This window comes from Heliangelus exortis, chromosome 13, assembly GCF_036169615.1.
Source record: "Heliangelus exortis chromosome 13, bHelExo1.hap1, whole genome shotgun sequence".
Taxonomy (NCBI): domain Eukaryota; kingdom Metazoa; phylum Chordata; class Aves; order Apodiformes; family Trochilidae; genus Heliangelus; species Heliangelus exortis.
In genome coordinates, this window is record NC_092434.1 from 13,630,041 (window position 1) to 13,654,526 (window position 24,486).

The window sequence follows — 24,486 nt, forward strand, 5'->3', positions numbered from 1 at the left end:
GCCTTGTACAAATCAGACACTCACTTGGGATCGCAGAGGGCACAACACAACTTCAATATCATCTGTTTAGGAATGCAAACATGAAGCCCAGAAGAGCTGTGTTAAACACAACCCCATGATCCTTGTTTCAGCCAACCACAATGTATGGTATTTAGCATAAACTCAGAACATTAAAAGCACCTACTGCTCCTTTGTGCCCTAAACTCCTCTGCAAGACAAAGGTTTTCCTCTTGTTCCCAGTTTAAGCTCGTAGCCAAGGTTTATACAGCTACCTTTGTAACAACACTTTCTTCTCTCTCACCCTGCTGTTTCCAACATAATTGTTAAAGTATAGATCCTTGAGGTCTCATGTCTTCTTAAGAAAAACAACTTCTCCAACTGTAAGGTACTTATTTAAAAAAAAAAAAATAAAATAAAAATCTTTTCTGACAATCCTGCAGTTTTTATGAGTCAGTTCTTTCACACTTCAGAGATGAAGATTATCTAAACCTTCCCAACTTGAAGCAGCTGAATGTAGCATTTTGCTTCATTTTAATTTGGTATCTAAGCTGGAGAAAACAGAACAATGATTAATTTGTTTAGCAAAAGATCATAAAAAAACAACTGGAAGCCACTTTTATGATTTCCAGTGAGGCAAATGGGTTGTTTCTGGTAAGAATAGGAGGCCAGACAGAACTGGTGCTTTTCAGCAGTAGTACTTTTCTTTCCAACATCACAGCCTGTCCCCACATAACATATTATCAGTACCAATTCCTCTGTTTTGTCAGCAGGTAGAAAGAAGTGGCTTTATCTTTTTAGGAAATTAATGGTTCAGTGCCCAAGAAACTATTAGTTCAAAATACATCCTCCAAACTGAATTTTTCCAGCGAGTTTATGAAGTTCAATTCAAAAGCAAAAATATCTCTCTCCCTCAAAGAGAATATATAGGGCAGGACTGCACCCCTTTCTTTTGAATCCAAAGATTATAGAAAGTAAGGATAAGAAAGAAAAAGTTGAGTATGTTTTAAATCACTTCTTACATAAAGTTCTGTTTGTTTGTCTCATTGATTGTTTTTCTTAAGATAAACATAAATCATCTTCACAGGGAAAATGTCAGTAGCTGGGATCAATACAGTGACTGGCCTTGCTCTAGCATACATACTGAGATTCATCATCTCAAATCTTGTTACTTCTTACTTCTACATTCAAAAATCCCTGGCAACTGGAGTTTCAGAAGATCAAGAGTAAGACTCAAAAAAATAAGAAGAAATGGAAAAATTCTAGTTAAAAAGAAGCAGAAGATCAAAGGTCACTGTCAAAATTCTGCATCAGATTTGTGGTGCGTTGCCTGTACTCACTGCAGCTGCAAAGTATCAATCTGAGTTCATGATTCTGATGGACCAGAACCAATTTTCCTCTGTGAAAATTGTTCCTTCTTTTTTATGTTCACATGTATTTTAAAAGAAAAAGGGTACATTTGGGAAGCAAAAAGCAAGGTGTATGCTTGATGTCAGTTCTCATCCACGCAGTGAATAAATGAAACCCAGATCTACAAATACTTCACATAGTTTAAAATTATATGGATAGCTGTTTATTCCTCTGATTTCTAGACTCTATTATTCATATGCATTTCAGGCCTCCCTGTATTGTTGTCATGGTATTTTAATGGATTTTATAAATTTTGAGTCACAGAAACACTGATAATGAAGCATAACATCATAAAGTTCACCTACAGTTAGTCATAATATGAATCAAGCTCTTTATCATCACTTATGCCTCCTGATAGAATAACCTTAAAAACTTTAGCTTCCAAATAATTCTGCATATACACACAGGTAACATGGAATATGGCGCAGAGAGCACTATAGTGGAATTCAGTTAATTGACAACCCAAAAGCAAGGACAAGGAGCCCCACAGTTTCCAAAAATGCTGCTTGTATCCTGATGTATTTGTCCCATACAGGACCAAATAGCCTCTCCCTACATTTTCAAAGCTGTTGAAGATTGCTACAACTCAACCAATATACCCTGTCTGCCCTGGAAAAACATGGGACCATCCAAGAGTCATGTTTCTGACTCAACATTTAATAGTTACATGTATTACAAGTACCAGCTAACAACAAAAAAAAAAACAAAAACCAAAACACCCACAAAGCTAAAAAGAATCCCTTTAATACATCTAGTGAAGAACTGGGATTCTTTTCTGGTATATAGAATCTGCCAGATTATTAACAGAAGAGCAAATCCTGAGACTTCCCTTGAAAAACTGCTATGTAGTGGAGAGAAGAGTACAGGAAGATTGGCATCAGACCTGTAGGATATGTTATTGCCAGCAATATATTTCCATTGATAGAAGTCAAAGCCAATCTTCACCATCCTTACTCGAACACTTTCCAAGAAAGAAGACAAGAAAAGGCTGCTATCCTATCACAGGTTGTCTGCTGACCAAATTTAGAATCAGTTTGTTACTTAAACTACATAAGCTATAGATGGAGATTGAGGCAAAATAAACATAGAAGCTCACAACACAATTTTAAAGCTGTTTTTTGAGAAATACTACAAAAGAGCAAGATTGATCCCTAAGCTGTACACTGGATATAACACAAATCTGTGTATTCAAAATACTTAAGTGCTATTGGCTTGCCCACTCGAGTAGGTACTTAATGACCAGAACTACTGTGCTTTCCATTCATATCATCATTGATTAACCCAAGTTATATTTAGCCCTAGATTATGCTGCCTGCCTTTCACCTTATTCACTCAGAACTGAAAATCAACTGTAATTCTGTCCCAGTTGTGAGTGGCTCCAAGAATTCCAGGATTTTGCTGAGTGCCATCAGCCAGCAAGCTCAAGCCAAAGGAAGCAGCAGAGCCAAGGAGACAAGAAAAAGCCACCCAAGCAATGTGCTCATGCAGAGCAAGCTCCAAGGGTCCTCTCACAGAAAATCTACCCACAAAGCTGATTCCACAGTGGCAAAAATTCTCAGAAGGAAGTCATCATCATTCCTGTGAAGCCTGACAACTGGGAGAGCACAGAGTACTGAAACACTTGACTGAAGCCACTGATGTACATGTGATACAAACACTGATTTAAAAAGCTCAAGGTAAAACAACTATCAGATCTGGGAATGCACAAACACACAGCTTGTCAAATTCTAGAAACAACAATTACATGTTTTCCACAAGCCACACAATACCCTGTGCACCTTACAAACAGCATCCTAGATCCCAGCACAAAGCTATAAAGCTGTTATTGTTAAAAAGGCTTAGACAAAGGTAGTGAAACCAAACAAAGGCAGACTTCTTTACCAACACCTCCACACCATAAATAACAGGTAGGTCTCTATCACGAAAGCAATGATGCAAGCCACCATTTAGGAAGCCAGGCTGCCTTATATGACACAGTGTCTGATTTACCACTCCACACGTACTCCTTGGGTCTCAGCTGCACCACCACAGGAGCATAAAGATGACTTTAAGTAGGTTTTTAAAATGTCAGAAAGAAAGGACAGCAGAAGCATCTGGTAAATCCCTTTGTTTAATATCTTGCACCTGTAAATTATTTGGGAGGACAAAATAGATGAATACAAATTATTTCATTTTATCACTTGACACACAGTTACAGGGTACTGTCAGAAAACCACAAAGTTACATAGGTGTAATTATTTACTTACTTACTTAATATATATATTATTTACTTCAGTGGTTACTTTGCAGTGCTAACCTAAACTAAGCTAAATTTAATTTGCACCTCACCATGTATTTGCATTTGTGGTTTGTCCAGTGTACAGTCTTGAGATGAGTGTTGGTTTTACTTACAGTTCTGCTGTGAAAAAGAGCAGAAAATGCATGTATAAAGTAGGGTTTCTTGTTGGTTTGTTTTTTTGTTGTTGTTTTTTTTTTTTTTTTTAATGTAAAGTTAATGTATTTCAAAACAACAGGAGAAAAAAGAACCATATTGGGTTATGGTAGGAAACTACAGCTGTCATGTATTTCAGGAGAACAAATCAATACCATAATATCCCCATACTTACTCAACTGCCTATTATTATCATCATTTTATCCACATGCTTATCAGGAACTCACAAAAGTAACAGCATTAACCTATTTAAGCAAACAGAATTATTACTTTCCCATGCCTAGTCAAATTCTTATTTATTTAAGAAAGCAAATTTCTTTAAAAAATAGAGGACTGCCAATCCTCTATCAGTAAAACAGCTCACTGACAAAAGTACAGTTTAACAAAAGCACTATTAATAACCAAGAAATACTGAAATATGGCACCTTAAACCTTTTAAAATTCAATTATTTGGATAAGCCATATGACTATAAGGAGAGTAGCATAAAAAGAACAGCAGATAAATACGATCTGCTCTGAAAATAAGCTACTCCCACTATGCAGCAATTGATTTTTGCATGGTTTTAACACAATTTTTCATGTCAAAATTAGACAGTTAATCAATATGGAGGTGTTTAAATATGTCCTGAACCTACAAACCTTTATATAATTCAGTGACTTTAAATATAGGAGTTATCCCATTGGGACAGAGAAGATGATTCATAACTTAGGTTGTTTCCATGCAAGGGTTGCTTGCAAAAAAGAAAATAAAGCTAACCAAAAATACCCTCCAAAAGCCCTAATACCTATTAATTTGCATATCTAGAACTATTTTTTTAGAACCCTATCTGATTTCTCTCATACAACTGTTTGCAGAATTACAATGTAAATTATACAGCAAACTGTAACTATACAGCAAAAAAAAAATTAAGAAAGCCAAATGGAGATCCAAAGACAACTGATTCCAAGAGAAAAAAATAATTAAAAATAAAAAATAAAAAAAATCCAAACGTAAATACAATTGTTCAAGAAATATTCTACTTTAACATAATGATTGCACATAATTACCCATTATGTACTTTGTAAAGCAGATAAGGAAAAGTGAAGGGATACCCAAGCTATTGCCTCTGCAGCTCTCACCTCAGCCAGCAGCAGATAAGGTCATGCCAAAAACACCTGGAAAAACTAAATTTAAAAAAGCAGAAGATAGAACCCTTACTTCAGAGGTTGCCAGTCCAATTCCTGGTATTTCATCCCAACACACCTTTCCATTTTTAATTTCATGATGTCACTATGCTCTCTTTTCCATCAGATTTATTCTTGGCTCTCAAGTTTCTGGCCAGGAATTGTAATAGATGGTTGTAGTGACCCAGAGAGTATGAAGGGCTACAACTTTACAACAGCAAATATAAAATATTGAACTGGTAACAATTTCTCCTACAAAATGCCAAGGGCAGCCCTGATCTAAACCCATGTAAGTAAGTGTAAGATGTCCATATTGAATCACTTTCTGATGAGCATAAACAAAGCTGGGATACAAAGGGCTTGGGGAAAAAGAAAAAGAGAGGAGATTTTAATCTGGAGTTTGGGGTTTTTTTTTGTTTGTTTTGTTTGTTTTGGGTTTTTTTTAATCAAGCTTAAAGGGGTAATAAGGAGTACTTTCAAACTTGCAGTTTTTAAGAAACTCTTTTTTTTCCCTTCTTGATACTTCTAGGGTTTCCAACAAAATGAGAGCTGCTGGACAAACTGGCCATGCAGGAGTGAACAGAGAACACTGATGTCAATAGCTACTACACGAAGTGCACAAACAAACTGAAAACTAAATTAACCCCTTGTTTAAATATTTTTTTATTTTATTTTCAATAATAAACTAGTATTGCCTAGTTTTAGTAGAACAGCTTTTCCAACAAAACTAATTCTGCAGCGGTGATCAACCACATCCCCAGCTCTCTGCTCATAAAACTCTGTTCCTTTTAACATGATGAAATGAGTATTTTCAGACTATCTACCCATTACCATGAAGTACATGAAAAAGTTCATTAAAACATCTGCTCAGGGTACCTATGGCACAAGCAGTTGTATAATGACAGTCTCCTCTTTTGGTTTTGCTAGTTCAGCAGCCCCGTAATGCCTGTATTTTTTCACTACATTGTTTCAGGTACAGAGAGAGAGAATACAGTCAAAGCAGAATTTGGATCGGTCTGACAGGTGCTAACACGCAGTGAAAAAGATATGAAATAGAAATCCTGTTACAAAAAAAATAATTAATAACACAGCAACAAGCACAATCTCATCAAAGCCTTCATCTGAACAGGGCACAGTAGCAAAGACCAGAAGGCTCTTGTGTGACATTGTTATCTGAAGTCCTGATTAGATTTTCTCCTCAGAGTTCTCAATTTTGGTAGCAATCATTGCAAAGATACTATGGTGACTGGCATTCTATAAATACATCACACAGGTAACAGCCCAGGAGATGGCTATCAGAGAAGAGTTTGAAGCATTTGAAAATTCAACTCTGCCATTAGGTCTGTATTAACAGTACTCAATTTTACAGCGGTAGAAATGTGATTACAGATAGGAAGGTAGGATTAGTGCTGTACAAATTCTTCTCCTCTTCAATTAGATTATCATCATTCAATAGCATTAGCTATTGAGTGCCAGAATTCAACAAATCTGTAGGCATGAATTAACTGTAAATGTAATAAAGGCCTGCAGCACAACCTGAGGATCCCAGTCTGACTGCCCTTGCTTTGCCAGACACTGCACAAAACTGCAACAAATGAGTCACGCAACTTCCAGTCAACACAAGCTCCTCTCATCTCAAGTATCTGCCAAAGAATAGAAGCTGTTATTTCCTGTGCTTTTATTTTAGACTTTATTAGGAATTCATAATAACTCATTACAGGGTTAGGCTGGACTCAGTACCACCTCTGCATAAAATGTTTGATACAGGCGATGCTATGGGAATGAGGCTCTTCTCATCCCAGTGGATTTTGTCTGTATTTCCTCACTAGAGCCAGATGAGTGAGTGGGTGTCCATGTCCACAGCATGCACACAACAGAGTTGTGATTGCTAAAAAAATATCATCATCTTAAAACACACCCACCAGTCATTTCCACTCATACCATAAGTATTCCAGATTACCTCTAAACTTTAAAACTCAAACTCTTCATGTATTACTGTTCATCACTACAATTATCTTACTAATACAACTGTAACCCATTGCCATAAAAACAAATTTTAATTTTTTTCTAAATCAAATTCAATTAAGTCTACTTTGTATTCAACCAGCTCCTTCAGTCTTGAGAAAAAAACCTGCACATCCCATATAGGAGCTGCACTGTTTGAGTAACAGAAAAATTGTTCACTAATCCAATCAGTACCACCAATATCCATGCTCATTCTGAGCAACACAGGTTCTTGCACAGCTGCTTCCTTTTGCATGCAGAGGTTTCCATTCACAGCTACCTCTTCAAGTACCTCACAAAACCTGTGTGGTGATTGCCCTTGAAAAACAGCCTCATGCAAACCAGATTAATGATACAAATTAGCATTTGTATATTTGCACTGGGAACCTTTTTAGTGCTGGTTTTGACAGGCAAATATTTTGGGAATTTTTTTGCTTCTCTATATAGTTCTGAGGTCTTAAGGTCTCAGAGGCAGGGGAGGACTGTTTTAGGGAAGAAGCAGTTCAGCACACTTGCCACATGTGCCAGAAGAGCCATAGAAAATCCTCAAGATAAAATGGCATTTCCAGAGGTGATGCTGCAACTGAAATTCCTAATCCCTTACTTAAGATATCTCCAGTAAGAGTCCCATTTGTTTCTCTGCTCTCCACTTTGTGGGAGCTCCTGGGTGCTTTCTGGCACTTTCCCATCAACTGGGACCACCTCTGTCATGGTCAGACTGTAGGTACACATATGACCACATAATCCAGTCACCAGAGAGTACACCTTGCCTGTATCAGAGCAGAGACCAGATGTAAAAAAGCATATTTGGAGGCAGATGAGTGAGCACAGAGCTTTCTTTCTATCTTAACAGCATACGTGCACCCATTGTCTCTCACCGTCTGCTATATAAAAGAAAAACCTATGCATATATAGCCAAACTAAATTTGGCAGAAGAGCAATTTCCAGTCGTTTGCATAACTATAATCCATTTTTTCCTAGCACACACTAACAGAAATTACTTATATCCCCAGTTTAGCATGGTACTAAACTACCGCTGTCTTCGCTTTCCCTCTGGAAGAACAAGATAACCTTCCAGAGCTTCCTTTGTAAAATGTAAAATATTTCAACCAGAAACATCAAGCTCTGACATTCACATATGTGTGCTAGTGCCTGAATTAAGGTACCTATATTTGAAATGTGTATCCTTCAAGGACAATCTGTGTAGAAGAGATAAACATTATAAAACGTAGACAGGTAAATAATGAAGTAAGAATTCTGGAATTCAATATAATGATAACTCAAGTGCTAAGCCATACATGTTTAAGTTTGGGAGTCTTCTTTTCCTTTTCCCAAATTGCATTATAAGAATTATGGTTCCCTTAATAAAATGTGTATTTGCTATGATGAATAGTACTTCTCTAAATATTTTTAGTGTGAGACACATAATTTACTCAATAAGTAAAAAAGTTTGTTTGGAAAAAACTACTCAACTATAGCAAATGTCCAAAATCATTCTCCATCTGCAGAACCATAAAAGGGCTCAAAACAGAAGCAGAATGGTTTACAACAGCTGGTCTCTTTCAACTTTCTGTAATTTTTATAGACATTTTTTGTGAATTTCTTTTAGCATACTGCAGCTCGACTCTTCTAGAAACAGGCAGACCATGATTTCACTTGTGCAATGCCATGAAACAGCAGCAGATCACAGTTATCCCGAATCACCACCAGAAACACACAAGCAGGGTCAAGTTCTGTATTCTCACACCAGCACTGAAAACTTATCAAATATGGCCCTGATCCAGCAAAGCACTTAAGCACATGCTTTACTTTAAACATGTAAGTAATCCTATTAGAATAAATGAGATTCAGCATAAACCACTGGGGCTGAATCTCAGAATACCTTGGTTGTGGCCCTGATTATGTCAGTGACTGACTGCGTAACCTTGGACAAATTACCATATTTCTGTGTGTTTATTTTCTTTTTTGCCCTCAAGTTTACCACACTGCACACCATCTAAAAAAAAAAAAATCAAAAAAACCACAGAAAAGCCCATCTCAATCTGGAGTACTCTAGAATCTGCTGTACTACAAATAACAGCAGGTATACTTATGTGCTTTAGTCCCTTTTCACATGCCTGTCATATACTCAAAACTAAATGCTTACCCAAAAAAACCCCAAGGTGACATCCCTTAGCCTTAGGTCTACTTATCCAGTAATGACAAGCAATTGCAAAACCAGGACACTGCTCTTCAGAAGCAGCTGTGGAGAAGGACTCCAGCTGCAGGCTACCTGCAAGTATGGGCCAGGAGAGCTCTGAAGCAGGTGTGGTGATGAGCCCAGGACTCCTGGTACCATTCCCCTCCCACTGCTTGTCCTTCACTCACAGGGCAGCCTGAGACCCCAAGCCCTGCAGGGGATGGACAGGCCAGTCTGCCACTGTACCCACAAAAGGCAAAAAACTACAGTCCTGGGAATAGCTGTGCAAAGCATACAGGCAGCAGACAGCATTGTCTCACGGGTTACAAACGCTTTTTACATTAAAAGGTCTTTGTTCAACATTTTTAGACGTTGCCATACAAGCTGCAGTTTTCCACAGGTAGGCCATATGTCATCAGCTCTAAGTCTTAATGATCCCGAGGATATTTTCACAATAAATAATTCTGTTTGGCACATGTACACAACCACGCGTGTTTACCCTTGCCATTACACCTCCTGCTTCCCGGCAGTTGTCACTGGCAATGTCACTGTCACAAGGAGAACAGAGATTCAGCTCCTAACAATGAAGCAGGCACGGATGAGCAGGCAGGATACTCAAATGAGTTTCAGAAAGACTTGAGGTGAAATATTGTCCCCGGTGAAATCAATAACAGTTCTGCCATTTACCTCAGCAGAGTAAATATTTCAACTCTTTTTCTATGCCTTCCAGTCATCCCATCCAGTGCCTAACAGAGTAATCATTTGTTTTCCTTAGGAAAACAGAGGGAAAAGGACAGAAAGGATAGAAAGCAAGGAAGGAAAGAAAGATTTCAAAATAAATGTACTCGTTTTCCAGAAAAATAAAACCAAAAATAACTTTGCAGCGATTCCTGTAGTAATAGATGATAAACACTGTAGAAAATGAGATGACATGAACACAGTTAAGATTCTACTTTCTAGGAACTCATTCACAAATTCCCCTTCTGTCCCCAAAACACCTGTACACCACGGTGCTGTTTTCCCAGCTGAGCCAAGGAAGAGCTCACAACAGAGCTTCGCGTGTGTCAGTCTGCTCCAGATCAGTCCTCTCGTATACAAAGAATTCTATTATAAGACACATGCATCATGAGCTGTGCTCTGTTAATTAGAATATTTTCTGCTGCAGATTGGGAGCCTGGCCTATAAGATACTTGCCAAAACTATATTCAGGAGCACAGCAGCTGAAACGCATTTTTGAATAGGTCAAAAGTTACTTTTGACTTTTTCTGAATGCATGATCTGTTCCCATACAATGAAAGAAAATACAGTCGAAAGGTTATATATAACTGCATTTGCAGTAACTTAATGAACACAATAAACTACAAGTTTTCAGAAGCCATTCAGGATTTTGAACATTAAAAATATACTAAAAAGATCCTATATAGTAACCTGCAACAGAGCCTGAAAAAATGCAAACCATGCATAACAATAGTCACTGAGTATGTGAAATTTACAGTAAGCACACTGCCTGTCAGCAAGCATTGCAAGTTCCCAAAATTAGTTGGTGTATCAAACATTTACTATGCATTTTAGAGCTCTTGAAGTCCTTAGCAGCATTTAAAGTTAAGGTTGACATTTCATCTTTAATTCATGCCCCTGTGTCTTTCTATATTAACTACTAACAAAGCAGCATGCTAATAGCCTCAGCAGAGGGAGCATGCGCAAGGCAGGGGCTGTGCACAGTCCAGGGGGGGGGGCTGCATCTCCAGTGAAAGTAGGACTGGGCCGTTCTGCAAGGGAGCAGCCACCAAAGCAGTAGTGACAAACTTGACCATCACAGCTGCTGAGATGGGTATTACCGTAAAGAGCAACGGAGAAGTATGATCTTGAGATCTATTCAGAAGTAATTTCTTTCGAAGAAAGTTTCCTTCAGCTACTGAACCTCCTTATTTAAACTCGCGTTATTTCTCCCTCTTAAGAGTGATGTTCGCAGCTCGTCAAACTTTATCTACCTATTCTGAAAGGATTCTAAAAAAAAAACCCTCCCTTCTCCCCCCCCCCAAAAAAAAAAAAACCAAAAAAAAACCCAACAAACCGACCAAAACCCAACCAACCAAACAACAGTTTTTAACCTAAGTTTAGACTTTTTGCAGCACCCTTCTCTTCCCCAGCATCTCATACAGTGCCTCACAAAAGGCCCCAGAGGTTGGACAAACATAGCACCAGGAAAAACACAGTGTGAAAGGGATCTTTATGTGCATGTGTGAGGGCCCAGTGCTAATAGCTCAATGTGCTATTGACACATCACAGTGCAAACAGCTAAGTCTTTTTCAAAATAGCGTGAGTCACAGTGTCATTCTTAACTTTGCCTTTCCCAGATTTGGGTAATTTGTAAAACAAATCACCCCCGTATTATTATAACATATTTTTGTAAATGAAGGTAGCCATTGGGAAATGATTATAGCTCTGACTGTAACGTTTTCTCCATAAACGACACATGCCGCAGAGAAGGTGTGAATAGACTGAAGTGGTACTGCAACTTCTCTGACAAACCTCCTCAAATCAAAACGTTTCTTAGCTTCCCGTGCTAGCAGCTGATGTACTTTTGGATAATCCTTCGGTTTGGTGTAATCCTTCAGCTAGAGACTGGCCATAGTAGAGCCGGAATCAGCCGAAAGAGCAGAGCAGAGGGAGGTGTCCCTTCCCCTCCCTCGCAGGGACGCCCGAGCTCCATCAGGGCTCTGCCCGACTCGCCGGGGAGCCGCAGCGGCTCCAGCGGGGGAAAAGTTCAGCAAGTCCCGGCCCGAGCCAGGAACGGCTGCGCCGTCCCAGAGCCGCCTTTTGTTCCCTGCCCGCAGGGGAGCGAGACGCGCACCCTAAAGTTACTGGCGGGTCTCTTTGGGTTTCGCACTGAGCCTCAACGCCCGAGCGCCGGGACGAGGCAGCGGCCTCCAGGCAGGTCCCCCCGAAGCGAGCCCCGCGGCGGCCGCCGGCAGCAAGAAGGAGGCAGCGGGAGGGAAACTCCCGGCCCCGCCGCCTCCAACTTTCCGTGAACGGGCGCCCTACGACCCCGCGCGGTGCCGCGGGCGCATCCCGCCGCCTTGGGCTTTCGGGCATCCCCCGGCCCCGAGCCTCCCCGCTCCGGCGGATCCCGAACTCCGGCTGGCGGAGAGCCGGCTCCGGCAGCAGCACACGGAATTAATACACGCGGGAATAATCACCTTGTTGTAGTTGTAGTAACCCAAACACTGGGCAAAGTCCAGGTTGGAGGGGTCTCCGGGAAGCGAGCTGCCCGCCGCAGCAGGGTAAAATCTTACATCCATGCCGGTGCTTTGGTCCAAGAAGTGCACTTGGAGAGACCGCCGGGAGGTTTAATAGATCCACCTTCAGGTGCCTTCCCCGGGGGTAGGGCGCGGGCAAAGTGCCGAGGGACCGGAGCTGCGGGGCGCCGAGCCTTCCCGAGGAGGGGGGACGAACCAGGGCCGGGAAGCGGCGGGGGGCAGCGAGGAAAGGAGGCGGCGGAAAAGTGCAGGTAAACACGGAGGAGAGCAGAGGGAAGGAGAGGAGAGGGCGGCGGAGCCCAGGTGGGTGCCCGTCCGCCTCGGCAGGAGGAGGGGAGGGAAAGAGGGAGGGTTGGAGAGAGGGAGGGCTGTTGTTTTTTAAAAGCTCAGTGCCAAGCCACGGGCTTTGCCTCCGCATTCAAGAGCAGCTGCCGTACACAAAGGAGCCACGCGCCCGGCGCGGACAGACGGACCGACCGACCGACCGACGCTGCCCGCCGCAGCCGCCGACAAAGGCGGGGCCGGGGGGAGCCGGCCGGGGCGATGCCGCAGCCGCCCTGCGGCCACCGGGGAGGGGACGAGGGGGCAGCCGCCGGGGAGGGGGCAGCCGCCCCGGAGCTGCTGCAACAGGGCTGCGCCGGCCGGGGCGGGCGGAGCGGGGCCAAGTGCCGAAGGAGCCGGAGCCGCGCTGGCACCGCGCCCCGGGAGGAGCGAGCGGGGCCCCCGCCCCGCCCCGCCCGCCCCCCGCCCGTGCGGGGCCAGCAGCGGGACGGCTGCGAGTGGCAGACGGCCCTTCCCATGGCTGTCCTCTGTCCCGAAAGGTTCCAGGTAAGTAACTTGCCCCGCTTCCACCAGTTTTCTGTCTTGCCTTTTTTTTTTTTTTTTTTTTGGTACTATTTTTTGTTTGGGGTTTTTGGTTGGGTTGTTTTTTTTGGTTTTTTTTTTTTTGGTGTTCCACTTGATTGAAACCGCTGCCCTACTGAAAGAGGTCGGGGGCAAAAGGAAGGAGATTTTTGTAACGTAACGATTAGCACTTCGAACAGAGTAGCCTGCCCCACGGAAACCTTCTTGAACTCTCAAAGTCCCTGAATGCTCACTCAAAGCAATCCACCAGTCATCCAAATTTGTTTGGTCCGTTCAAGGTGCTGCTATGCTGCATGCATGGACCTTTCCTGACCAAAAAATCTTGCTCCAAAACTTCTAGAAGAAATACTACAGCAATTAAAAGGCCATTTAACATCCTGACCTGTGCCCCGCAGACAAGATGTGAGAAAGGAGGAGGTTGAAAATGTGCTCTTGCCTCATGGCTTCTGTGACACAGAGAGAAAAGCCCTTCAGGTCTAGGGCTGAGTCCTGCACAGTTATAACACAGCAGGAAATACACCCCATCCTGTCTTCAGTTTACTCCTTTTAGTAGCGAAGTATCAATGACAACCCAAGTATACAAAGTTTTCCTGTACAACATGAGCAAGACACTCTCTGGAGGTCTGTGCTTCTCTGCCATGGCTGCCAAGGACAGATACCCTGGGCCTGTGCCACATCCCCAATTCTGGCTGAAGCCTGCACCTCAGGGGCTTAATGCCTCAGACTTCATGTCCAGGAATGATTTTGCACTGCCTGGATAGATAGGGAGCAAACCTTGAAACAGCCAACAACTACAACCTGTAAGCATCTTCCCAATTCCATTCCTAGAAATCTTTATTTTCTGTATTTAGGGTGGCATAAGGCATTCCTGCTAACAAAGGAGACACCAGATCACCCTTATTCAGGGTATTGATCCTCAAGTGTCACAATCTGAAGCAAAGAAATGCCTCTAAAGTGATGCTTTTCACTAAGAGCAGAATTACACATAGCACAGGTATACATTGGTATTTATATGGAGTATTTAGAATTAAGCTTTCTAGAAAAAAAATGTAAGAGCTGGTAAGTGCCTCAGTAGAAAAGAAAACGGGCATATTCTGTCTAATACTTAATCCCATTTCATATTGGTTGTGTCATCCATTTTAACCAAAGGGAAAGAACTGCAAAATCTAGTCTGTTTCTAAAAGAGAAATGGTTGAAGAACATGCAGCAGTGTTCACACAGGCACATCCCATGCCTATGGCAAAAATTATTTATGCTCCTGAGAAAAATAAATTGTTCAGAAATAAGCAGACATTTAATCCATTTCAGAACTGAACACTGTATTAGAGCATTTCTCCAAAGCAGTGACAGGGAAGTGGTAGTGTATAAGGAGAATGAACTCATTTCAGCATTTCAACAGAGGTTAATAAAGTAACACCTGGTTTGTTTTATTCACTGGGTGAAACATTTTTGTAATACCAAGTGTAAAAGTATAAAATAAACAGATTCTCAAGTAAAGGAAAAAATTAGGCAAGCATTTTCCTTTCTCAGTACCTCTTCAATGTAGTTTATTAAATAAATAAACTTGAGTAATCTCTGCTATACTTTAAATCCATATACATGACGTCAAAACTGTTTGTTAGTAACAATGCATTTATCTCAGGAGTACATTAAAGATGGAATGTGAGCCAAAATATTTCTGTACATATTGCTTGAAAGGAATCCAAGAAAAATCTTCTCTCAAGCTATTCTCTTTAAGGTCCTTCAATAAAACTATGGCTTTGGCATTCTACTTTTAATTTTTTTTTTTCTTTCAGAGCACTTGGAAGTATGAAGTACTTCTGACTAAGTAGTCCCTTCTTTTCTGCTGGTTTAATTAAAGTAAGCATCTACCTACAGTAAGTGGAGTACTCCAGTAGTTTCCCTGGGTAGTTTTGATTGTGAAGAAACTTTCTGAAAAGCAATTTTCCATAAAGATTTGAATGTATGTCTACTGGTGCCAACAATTATGATTCAGGCAGCAACACACAAATTGTGACTTTGTTCCATCTTCAGCTATACTTTCTTCTGACTCATCATCACAATTCAATTTTAAAAGCCATTAAGAACACTCAGCCTGCTTTTTAGATGTAAGAGCAGAAATTGTACTGGACTGAATCAGTCATACACAAACTTGAAAGTGTGCAGACACAAATTCTCACTACTGCCCATATACCTTTAACTTGCACAAGTAAATACTAAGACTCCAGGCCTAGCCAGTTCCCACACAAACCTATTAAGTCCTTTTCTTTGGAGCAGGCTGAAGCAAGGGAATGTGTTTAATGGTTATGGCTTACTTGTTTTATCTCTAACTGGTATCCTTCCAGCCTCTGCAAACTACTCTCCAAACCCATGCCAGCCTCTCATTCTGTGACATGGATACAGTACCAGAGGCTCAGTGATGTTTTCTTTCTTTTTACTATACAGACTATACAGAAGTCCAAGGCACAGGGAGATGACTCCAACAAAGAGCTGAGTCAGGAAGAAACCTCAGAGATAAGGGCAGACACACCAGCTCCCTAACATCCAAGTGTTCAGACAGATAGCAAAGTCTTCCACAAGTACTACAACTCCACAATGTCCCTTTCTCTGGCCCAACAATCCCCTCACTGGCATAAAACAAACATGAGAAGGGGGAGGAAAGTCAGGGATAAGGGGAAAAAGGGGTGGAATGAATGAAGACTGGACCAAGACACATCATTCCAGTTTCACAATGACACTGGAATTTCTACAGTTCAAGGTCCATATCTATTGAGAGGAACAAGAGGAGATGGGAGAATACAACACCCCAGTGTCACCTGTTCAGGAACAGTTTCTTAGCTGCCTATTCCCCAGAGCACAACGTTGGGGATGAGGCCACAAAACAGAAAGGATTAAATAGAGGATGAGAAGATAAAGTGCCAAACAGGTCTGGTTCAGGAAAAAAATCTAAAGCCTTCTAGAATCAATAGGAAGTCCCTTTAATTGATTGCAATGGGCTTTGAATTAGACCTATATTCTACTTATCAAGTACAGATGCTGAGAATCAATAATATTTTGACTGACCCCTCAAAGCAACAACTACACTGGTAACCTCTGGCAAAGAAAGAACACAATTAACTGCATATTAATTCATTAGAGTTTATCTCAATGAAGTCCCCTTCTCATCAGATTGTAGTCAACTGGCATTTATAAGCAATCATGCAGACATGAATATCCTACATAAATGAGGCAGTAAAGAAAAAACTTCTGTTCTTAGCATTAATTCAGATCAAATATTCATTGATATCTACATTTCTCAGCCACTATCTCAAGTAGAGATCAATAAACACTTATTAGTCACTGACCATGTTTCCTGGAGTAAAGGAGGGAATGTCAGCCAGCAGCTGGGAGCAGCCAAATAATCAGGGGAGCTGGAGTCTAGTGCTTGTCTGCCAGATGATAGTTTACCTTCTCTTTGTCTCAGTTGCTGCATCTAGAAAATGACAGATATTAAAAATTTTAAAATCTTTTAAAAAAAGTATTTTTATGTTCTTTCCAAAAATAAATATGGAGTGTTGCAGGGAAAAAAACCCAACAAAACTGAAAATTTGGGGGTTTTGAAAATTTTATTTATTTCAGGCCCAAGTCAGGAAATGCATTACTCTGAGAAACTGAGAAAAAACCAAAATTATTAAACTTTTCCAAAATTTCCACGTGACTGCTTTGATAATTAAATGGATTGCTGAGGCCTCTTATCATACCTGAAATATTTTAACACCTTAACTCATGAGTTGTCTACAGAGGAAGAACAACCACTAATACTGTTGAACCTCGTTAGAGCAAAAAGTTTTCTGCTGCTTTAAAGGAAGTATTCCACAACCCTCCAAAATAACCTGTAATGGATAATATAGGATTACTTTTTGGCAGAGGAAATATCCTGTTGCTATTGACTGCAGTATCACAGTATCCTGACATACTAGCATACAGTTATTGTGAGATAAAGACCATGTTGAAAAACAAACTGATTGCAGCACTGGAAACAGAAAAGGAACTGTCCAGTCATATAAAAATTAACTCCTTTAAGAGAAAAATGAGTGCAACAGTGTCATTGGTACATTATCATTAAAGAATAAAAACTTTAACTGAACCTAAGAAACAGTTGCAATGTGTTTCTTTCTTCCAGGAATGCCGTTTTAAAGCAAGACAGGAAAACTTGGTTAGAGAGAGCTCTCTCTCTCTGTGTGTGTGTGTGTGTGTGTGTGTGTGTGTGTGTGTGTGTGTGTGTGTGTCTATATATATGTATATATCATATCATCTGTGAGATAAAGCTGTGGAAGCTGTGTGGTATGTTTCTGTTTGTTTGTTTTTCCCCTCTGGCCATCTCCATATTCATAAATTTGTTGAATTTAAAGTAAAAGAATTATTAACAGGGGAGAAAAAAACTGCTGGCATCTGCTTTTTAAAGAAATTTACACTGAAAATGCCTACAGAAAGAAAAACATGCTCGTTGTAAGCAACTCAAATTCTGCTTTAAGTTTCTGTATTAGTCTCGAGGAATTTGTCAGACAGAAACTTCCATTTTAAAGCAGAATCAAATCTAATTACTGAATTGTTTTAATGAAACATTTTTGAAAAGTGTTACTGAGGTAAGGTGCAGAATATTCCCAGATGAGGAAGGTTATATTTAATCCTTCTGTCATACATGTTTTTCAGTGTTAATTTTATCCAGTGTTCTATTAGGAAATTACTTGAGATACACAGCGTATATTTACGTGACCTCTGATACCTGTCAGGGGCACATTTCATTATAAAGCATCTAAAAAAGGATCCTGGAGTGATATCTTTATGTGATTTTGTGGGTTTAATGCAATAATACTGTATTTTCCCAAAGAGAGGGCACACTTACCCTTGAGAGCCTGTGTAGCACCCTGGGGAGATGTTAGCAGCAGTAGCCCAGCTGTCCCCACAAGCCATGGGAGTGGTGGGACATTCCCTCAGTGACCATAGTGCACATCTTCTGCTGGTGAGTGGGGAAAAAATAGGATTTCAGTCATCACCTGGAAGCCACTGAAGGACTTGACAAGGCACTGTTCAAGATTTAAAGTAAAAGTATAGTTTTTTTACAGTCATGCCTTAAAAATAAAAATCATTATTTAAGAATGCTGCTGTTCTTATGTCTCTTTCAAATGATACAGAGCCTTATCATGATATTAATGTCACCTTCTACCATCACAGGTTATAACACAGACTAACTAATGGGCAGTGCTGGATAATATGTGAACAAATACAACATCTTATCCATATGTGATAGGACTGTACATATACAGCTTTATTTGGATAGGTCAGATCTGTGTAATAACTGGAAGTAGTCTTCCAAAGGACTCATTAGCTATCCTTTAGGTCTCCTAATTAATGATGTAGTCTTCTGAGAGCATATTAATAACTCTGGTATTAAAAGCAGCATAATTCTAGATGAGAATTGAAAAATAAGACACTTTTTTTATAAGTACTTGTACAACACAGTTTGGGACTTAGCAATAGACACATACATAAATTCATCAGATTAAAAATTAACAGATTTCTACAAGAGTGATCTAGGGACTGCAATAAAATCTCCAAAATGAACAGCTATACTTTCATTCATGAGACTTACATTCAGTTTATAGAGTTGAGTTCTCTTTTTTTGATGCTTCAGTGAGCCAGGTTTTCAACACTGAAAAGCTGAAGACAGATTTCATCCGGTTCTCTACACTATTTCCCCCAGCTCATAAACTGTATGTGCCAAGCTGTTCTTAAAGAATCAGCTCTCATTTCCATGAATGACTAATATTTAATAAAACATCTGATCACAAAACCAAATTTAAAAAATCAGTACTAAAATAACACTCTGACTTGCTACTAAATACAATGTTCTTTGATTTAAGTCCATTTCAACTCTATTTATTCCGGGGTTCTACAGCAGTCAAAATAATCAGTGCAGAATTTTCCATGTGATTTACACACTGCTTTTTAAAATGAATTGACTGAAACAAAAAATGCTTATTTCTGCTGCCTGGCTTGTTTTCTAAAACATATTCTCTTTTTTTCAAAGTGAGAGAACGACCTCTGCTTCAGGAACAATTTTCTGAGACAGTGTGTTTATCAAATGGCTTCTCTGCTTTCATGAAAACAATTTATTTTCACTGAACTCTTCAAGATAAGCATTGAAGTCAGGAAGAATGTACAATGACATTTATAATTACATTCAAGAAACAAATATTTTCCTACAGAAAGGTTTTGGATTTTTATCTTTTTTTAGAGATACAAAATATTTTCTTTTTTCCACCGTAACATTTAAAATTATTTTCTCCTTGAAATTACAAACTGTATTTTCATATGCATAGAAGGAGAAGCCTGGGACAGTAATCTTTTCATAGAAAGGCTACAGTGTGCATCCTAAACAATGAAAGCTGTAGCATAATCCTTACAACCAAATTGCCTTCCCTGCCCCACTGTTAGGAAATAATCTGCAGACAAACGACAGGGAAAGCAAGGGGATTCATGACCTTGCAGAGCCTCCTCCAAACACCCCCCATATGCCCAATCTTAGAAAATGGACAAAACAATTGTCTGTTGGAATGGCTCGTCCATCTCTCCTCACACATTTTCCCCTTGCTCTCAGGCACTTTCTTAAGCCCCAGAGTTCTCCACAGAGCCTCTGGATATAGGGCATGATGCCTCCCCTTCTTTGGGGCAAATAGAGGATCTTGCTAAAAAAGATCCCTATCTCTCCCTTATGGATTCAGCCTCGGACCTGTTCACCACTGTCAGCTACAAAAGCTCAGTCATGCCAGATGATTACTGCTTCCTGCTGAACTGCCCCCAAAATTGAGGTAGTCCATAATGTATCTCATCTTGCAGAAGGAAACAGCCACACATTTAGCCATATAGTGCCTGTAGTTTCAAATGCAAATTCAATAACTACCTATGCAAAAGATGCCCATGAATATATTTAGGAGTTCCATTTGGGCTGCCTGGAAACATGAGACTTACTGGATGAAAAAGACATACTGCAATCACTCCAGTGAATGCCCTTTAATTTGTGAGAATTCATTTTAGAATTAAAAATTTAAGATCTGGTTTACTGCTTGTCAGTCAAACACCCCAGCTTTTCATTATTCCATTTTTTCAGTGCATGAAGGTAGTTCTCATCATAAAGATTCTCTGACAAAGTTCTCCTCTGGAGATACATCCTTTTTGTAGGCTCAGCTAGTGAAGAAATATCATTCATTTGTAATCCTCATCAAAGAGAAGTGGAAAAAAATCAAAAGCAGCTGAAAAGAGATTGTATTACACTAATATACACCAAGGTTTTATTTAAAATACAAAACATTACATTTTATCAAATATCAACCCACCATTCAGAGTGAAATCATCTCTTTTCATTTGCATGGATCTGTGTGTGCCAAAGAGAAGTGTGTTTGCTTTCAAGCAGGTGCACATCTTGCTATGACTAAATCTCTAACTCATCAAATTGCTTTACCAGTGTGGGACATGCCCTTTTTTTCTGCAACAGCTTCAAGCATTTTCCCCAGCATCTCAGCCACCTGTTTACTGAGTTCATACTCCAAAGGAGATGCATGCAATTAGAAACAAGGAAATGAAAATAAATGACCTTGTTTGTTATAAATAACAAAGAGACTCAGCAAAATTAATGCAGTGAAGCCTGACCTTCTGACCTGAAAGAAAGAATCACCTCATTCCTTTGTAGCAGGCTCACAATGCTCCAGCACCAGGCATTGTTATGCAGCTTTGCCTCTTTTGATGGATCTTAAAGGAGTATATTCTAAATATTAAATGTTTTACAAGTTAGATTAGGGAATTTGCATTAAAAAGCATGTTGAAACAAAGTCAAGAGAGCAATGACAAAGACTATCAGTAATTTATTTAGAGTACAGGTAAGCCCTGTGTATATGTGTTCACTATACTACAGTTTTTCAACTGAAAAAAAAGATGGAATTCCAGGTACAAACAATACACAGAATGTCTCCTTCAATGTTTGGTGAAGGGATCAAGGAAAAAGTTTTTAATTACTCAACTCAAGGAAAAGGAAATATTTCTTTCTGTAGATTGTGCTATGATAATCTGACTTTCCCGGGAGGGCAAAAAAGCAATATTTTTTGCTTGTGAAATATAGTTCCACAACTACTGCCAAAAATATACAAATCTTTTTGGTTCTCCTTTAATCAAGCCAGTTGAAACGCCTCCTTGTCTCCTTTTTTTTTTTTTTTTTTGTACAAAGTCTACTGAACAATGTTTCTATGAGTTACACTTTTTACTTTTGAATGACTGACATCCTTCTGGAACTGTGTCCAGCTGAGGCAGAGACCAAGGTCTTAGACATTTCTTTTGCTGCTTGCCTTTGGAGGTACTGGAAACACAAAGTTGTTTTTATAGCAGCCCTCACAAAAAGAACAGGGAGCACTTACAGCACGGGTTCTGCCTTTGTCCTTCTCCAAAACACGTCTGGCATGAAGGAAGCAACTCGGAACCAAGGCAGGAATTAAAGGATGATGAGCTAGTGTCTCGGTGAAAGCAGCTCCTACAACAGGCATTGCTTGGTGAGGATTCTTCCCAAGCTCACCTTGGTTTTGTTTTTCTGCCCCTTCTCTCCCGTTCAGTGACGGCGGCCCTAGCGCTGAGGTAACCGCAAGGCCGTTGGCGCCAGGCGAGGCCGCAGCTCCGCCATTTTCTCCTCAGCACGCAGGGAATTCAGCGGGAGCTGGGGGAGAGGGGACGGCTCTGCCTGCGGGGTGAGAAGGACATCCCAGTGACACTGATGCCATGGAGGGACAGCAGGTGAAACAGCCAGAGAGAGGTGTGTGAAGGCAGCGTCCTAGGTGTGGGGCACTGCTCTTGGGCCAGCAACAGGAGCTCGGGAAGGAGACCCCGCACCACCTCAGGAAATAGAGGATCCGTGAAGTACTTTGGGGATGAGGAGCAGCAGGGCGCAGCAGGTCTCTTCCTCCCCACTCTCTCTCCCTTTTTTCCACATTCTGTATGCCATGGAGCAACTCCCCCCCTCAAGGACTCAGCCAGACTCACTGCTGCTCCCATATTTTAAAGGAAAATGGTGCCTTGAAAGAGTAAATTCCAGAAGAAAAGGAGTTGATCAGCGCGGCCTCGTTTTCTGTTCATGAAAGGCCATGAAGAGCCTGAGCTTTTCCAGAGGTACGTAGCATTAAAAACTAAACAGTCTACATGGATGAAGGTAGGAATATGCTTAAATGCTTGAACCTGAACCCTTAAGAGTATTTTCTTCTCAATAAATCTGCATTTGTTCACATGGGTTGAAACCAGACAGAAGAAGAACATTAGTCCAACTACATAAATTTCCTCCACTAATGGAAAACTTGGATGGCTCTTTAGAGATGGCAGGCAGAAGAAGAGAGGGAAAATAATTTTCTATGTCACATGAGCAGTTTGATCTCCTCAGCAGTTCCAGCCCCTTTCAGACTGGTCTCTGCTCTAACATGTGGTTTACAACCAAGCTTCACCAAAGACAACTGAATACATGTTATTTTTTCCCTTCTTCTGCCATCTTCCCAGATTGATGCTGCCTCCTTCAGAGGATCGCCTTTACTTTAGAGCAACAACACCCATCTTACACTTCCAGCCAAGTTTACTGCAAATTGTGCAAGCACTAAAACCATGGTAATGTGCAGTTCAAACATGCAGGCTGGTTGTGCAAGCACAACCACTTGCTCTGCATCACATGCTTGAACGTCCTGACATGAGATTGGTAAGACACACCCCACTGCTGGGAAGAGCAGTCTCACTTTTCCCTCACAATAACCTAAACTGAATACTAAGAAAGGCAAAAAACACAGCAGCGTTAAATCCAAGAAACAGTGCTAGAGATATGCAAATAAAAACAGTGTTCCAAAAGGCTGGAAATGAGTAGCATCCAGAATGAGTGATATTATAAACTGAGTTCAAAAAGCAGCAATTTTCAGGAGCATTAGTTTACATGAATTCAATGCATAAATGGCTTTTGAATTCAGCTGAAGTCAAGTTCCCCTGGAAAGCAAATGGTGTACTTTCAATCTTTGGCTGTTTCAAGTATTCAGGAAGGGTAGATACCCCTCTGGAACAGAGGGACACATATTTGTTTCACAGGATTACAGAAGGGATATGCCAAGCAAGAAAATAGTTGCAGAGAACAGAATTCTTGCACACAAACTAGAGCTCACCCAATTGCAGCCTTTGCAATTAACTATTAAAAGGTGCCACACAGTCAAAGTTATTGTCACTAGGATTGAGGAAATGCTAAGAATTAACAAAAGTTTCCTTTTTTCTTCCCCTGGTTCCCATCCAAGGAGAGGGTAACCAATACCACAAACGGTTTAAGAAGACAAAGCCAGTGTCAGGGCCAGTGTCCCCTGTCTCAGCACGACAGCCCTTACTGGCCACAGCCCTGTGAGCTACTGCTGAGCACATAATGATTTTGCATTGAAACACTACACCAGCCATGCTCTGGACTGAACAACCACAACTCTAACTCATTCTTTCATTAAATGCTTTGCCATTCCTCGAGAATGAGAGGTTCTATAGAAAATCACATTTCCCTGTATTATATCAGTAAACAGTATCTTATATATATATTAAACTGGCTTATACTAGTCATCTGTTCTTTTCAAGATGTGACAGGACTTGGAATTATTTGCTCTATCAGCAACTGTAGTGAATTCCCCAGTTGTGCTGTGCATGGCAGGCTTGCGGAAACACCCCTGACAATGAAGCAAGCAGAGAACTCATACATGATGGAATCCCCTCAGCAGACTGTTTTTTGGGGACAGTTGGGCCTCAACAAACAATCCTTTCTTCTCAGTCTATAGAGAAGCTGCACTGGGGCCTACTTTGGCCATTAGTCTAAGGAAAGCCTTTGTTGAACATATAGCTGCTTCTCACATTGAAAGAATAAATCACATTCTTATTCTGGGTATGTCTCCACTGCATTCACTGATGTGAATGTTGTTCCATGGCTGAAAAACTGGGTAAACAGCTTGCCCTATGCTGGCTCTCTGCTGCTGTGGCTACATTACTAGCTGAGCAACTTAATTTAAAGCAGCAGCCCAGCACAGATCTATACTGCATACAGCATAACCCTTCTTTGCAGGAATATTGCTTTCTTCAGGCTGGGTTACCAGCATTTGAAC

The 24,486-nt window shown here is 40.6% G+C and overlaps 1 protein-coding gene and 1 long non-coding RNA gene across 3 annotated transcripts in view; both read right to left on the reverse strand.

Annotated features, from left to right (window-relative positions):
• TOX3 (TOX high mobility group box family member 3) overlaps window positions 1–13,058 on the reverse strand; it is a 72,768-nt gene extending 59,710 nt beyond the window's left edge. For both annotated transcript variants that reach the window (XM_071756904.1, XM_071756903.1), the window contains exon 1: window positions 12,386–13,058. In XM_071756904.1, the coding sequence (XP_071613005.1) occupies window positions 12,386–12,487 (102 nt within the window). In that variant the 5' untranslated portion in view covers window positions 12,488–13,058. The remainder of the gene's footprint in view (window positions 1–12,385) is intronic.
• Window positions 13,059–15,754: 2,696 nt separating this feature from the next.
• LOC139802106 (uncharacterized) lies at window positions 15,755–22,196 on the reverse strand. Its single transcript, XR_011728511.1, has 2 exons — window positions 21,757–22,196; window positions 15,755–16,781 (listed from the first exon to the last, which is right to left on the reverse strand). It is a non-coding gene; the product is annotated as an uncharacterized lncRNA (long non-coding RNA).
• Between the last annotated feature and the right edge of the window lie 2,290 nt (window positions 22,197–24,486).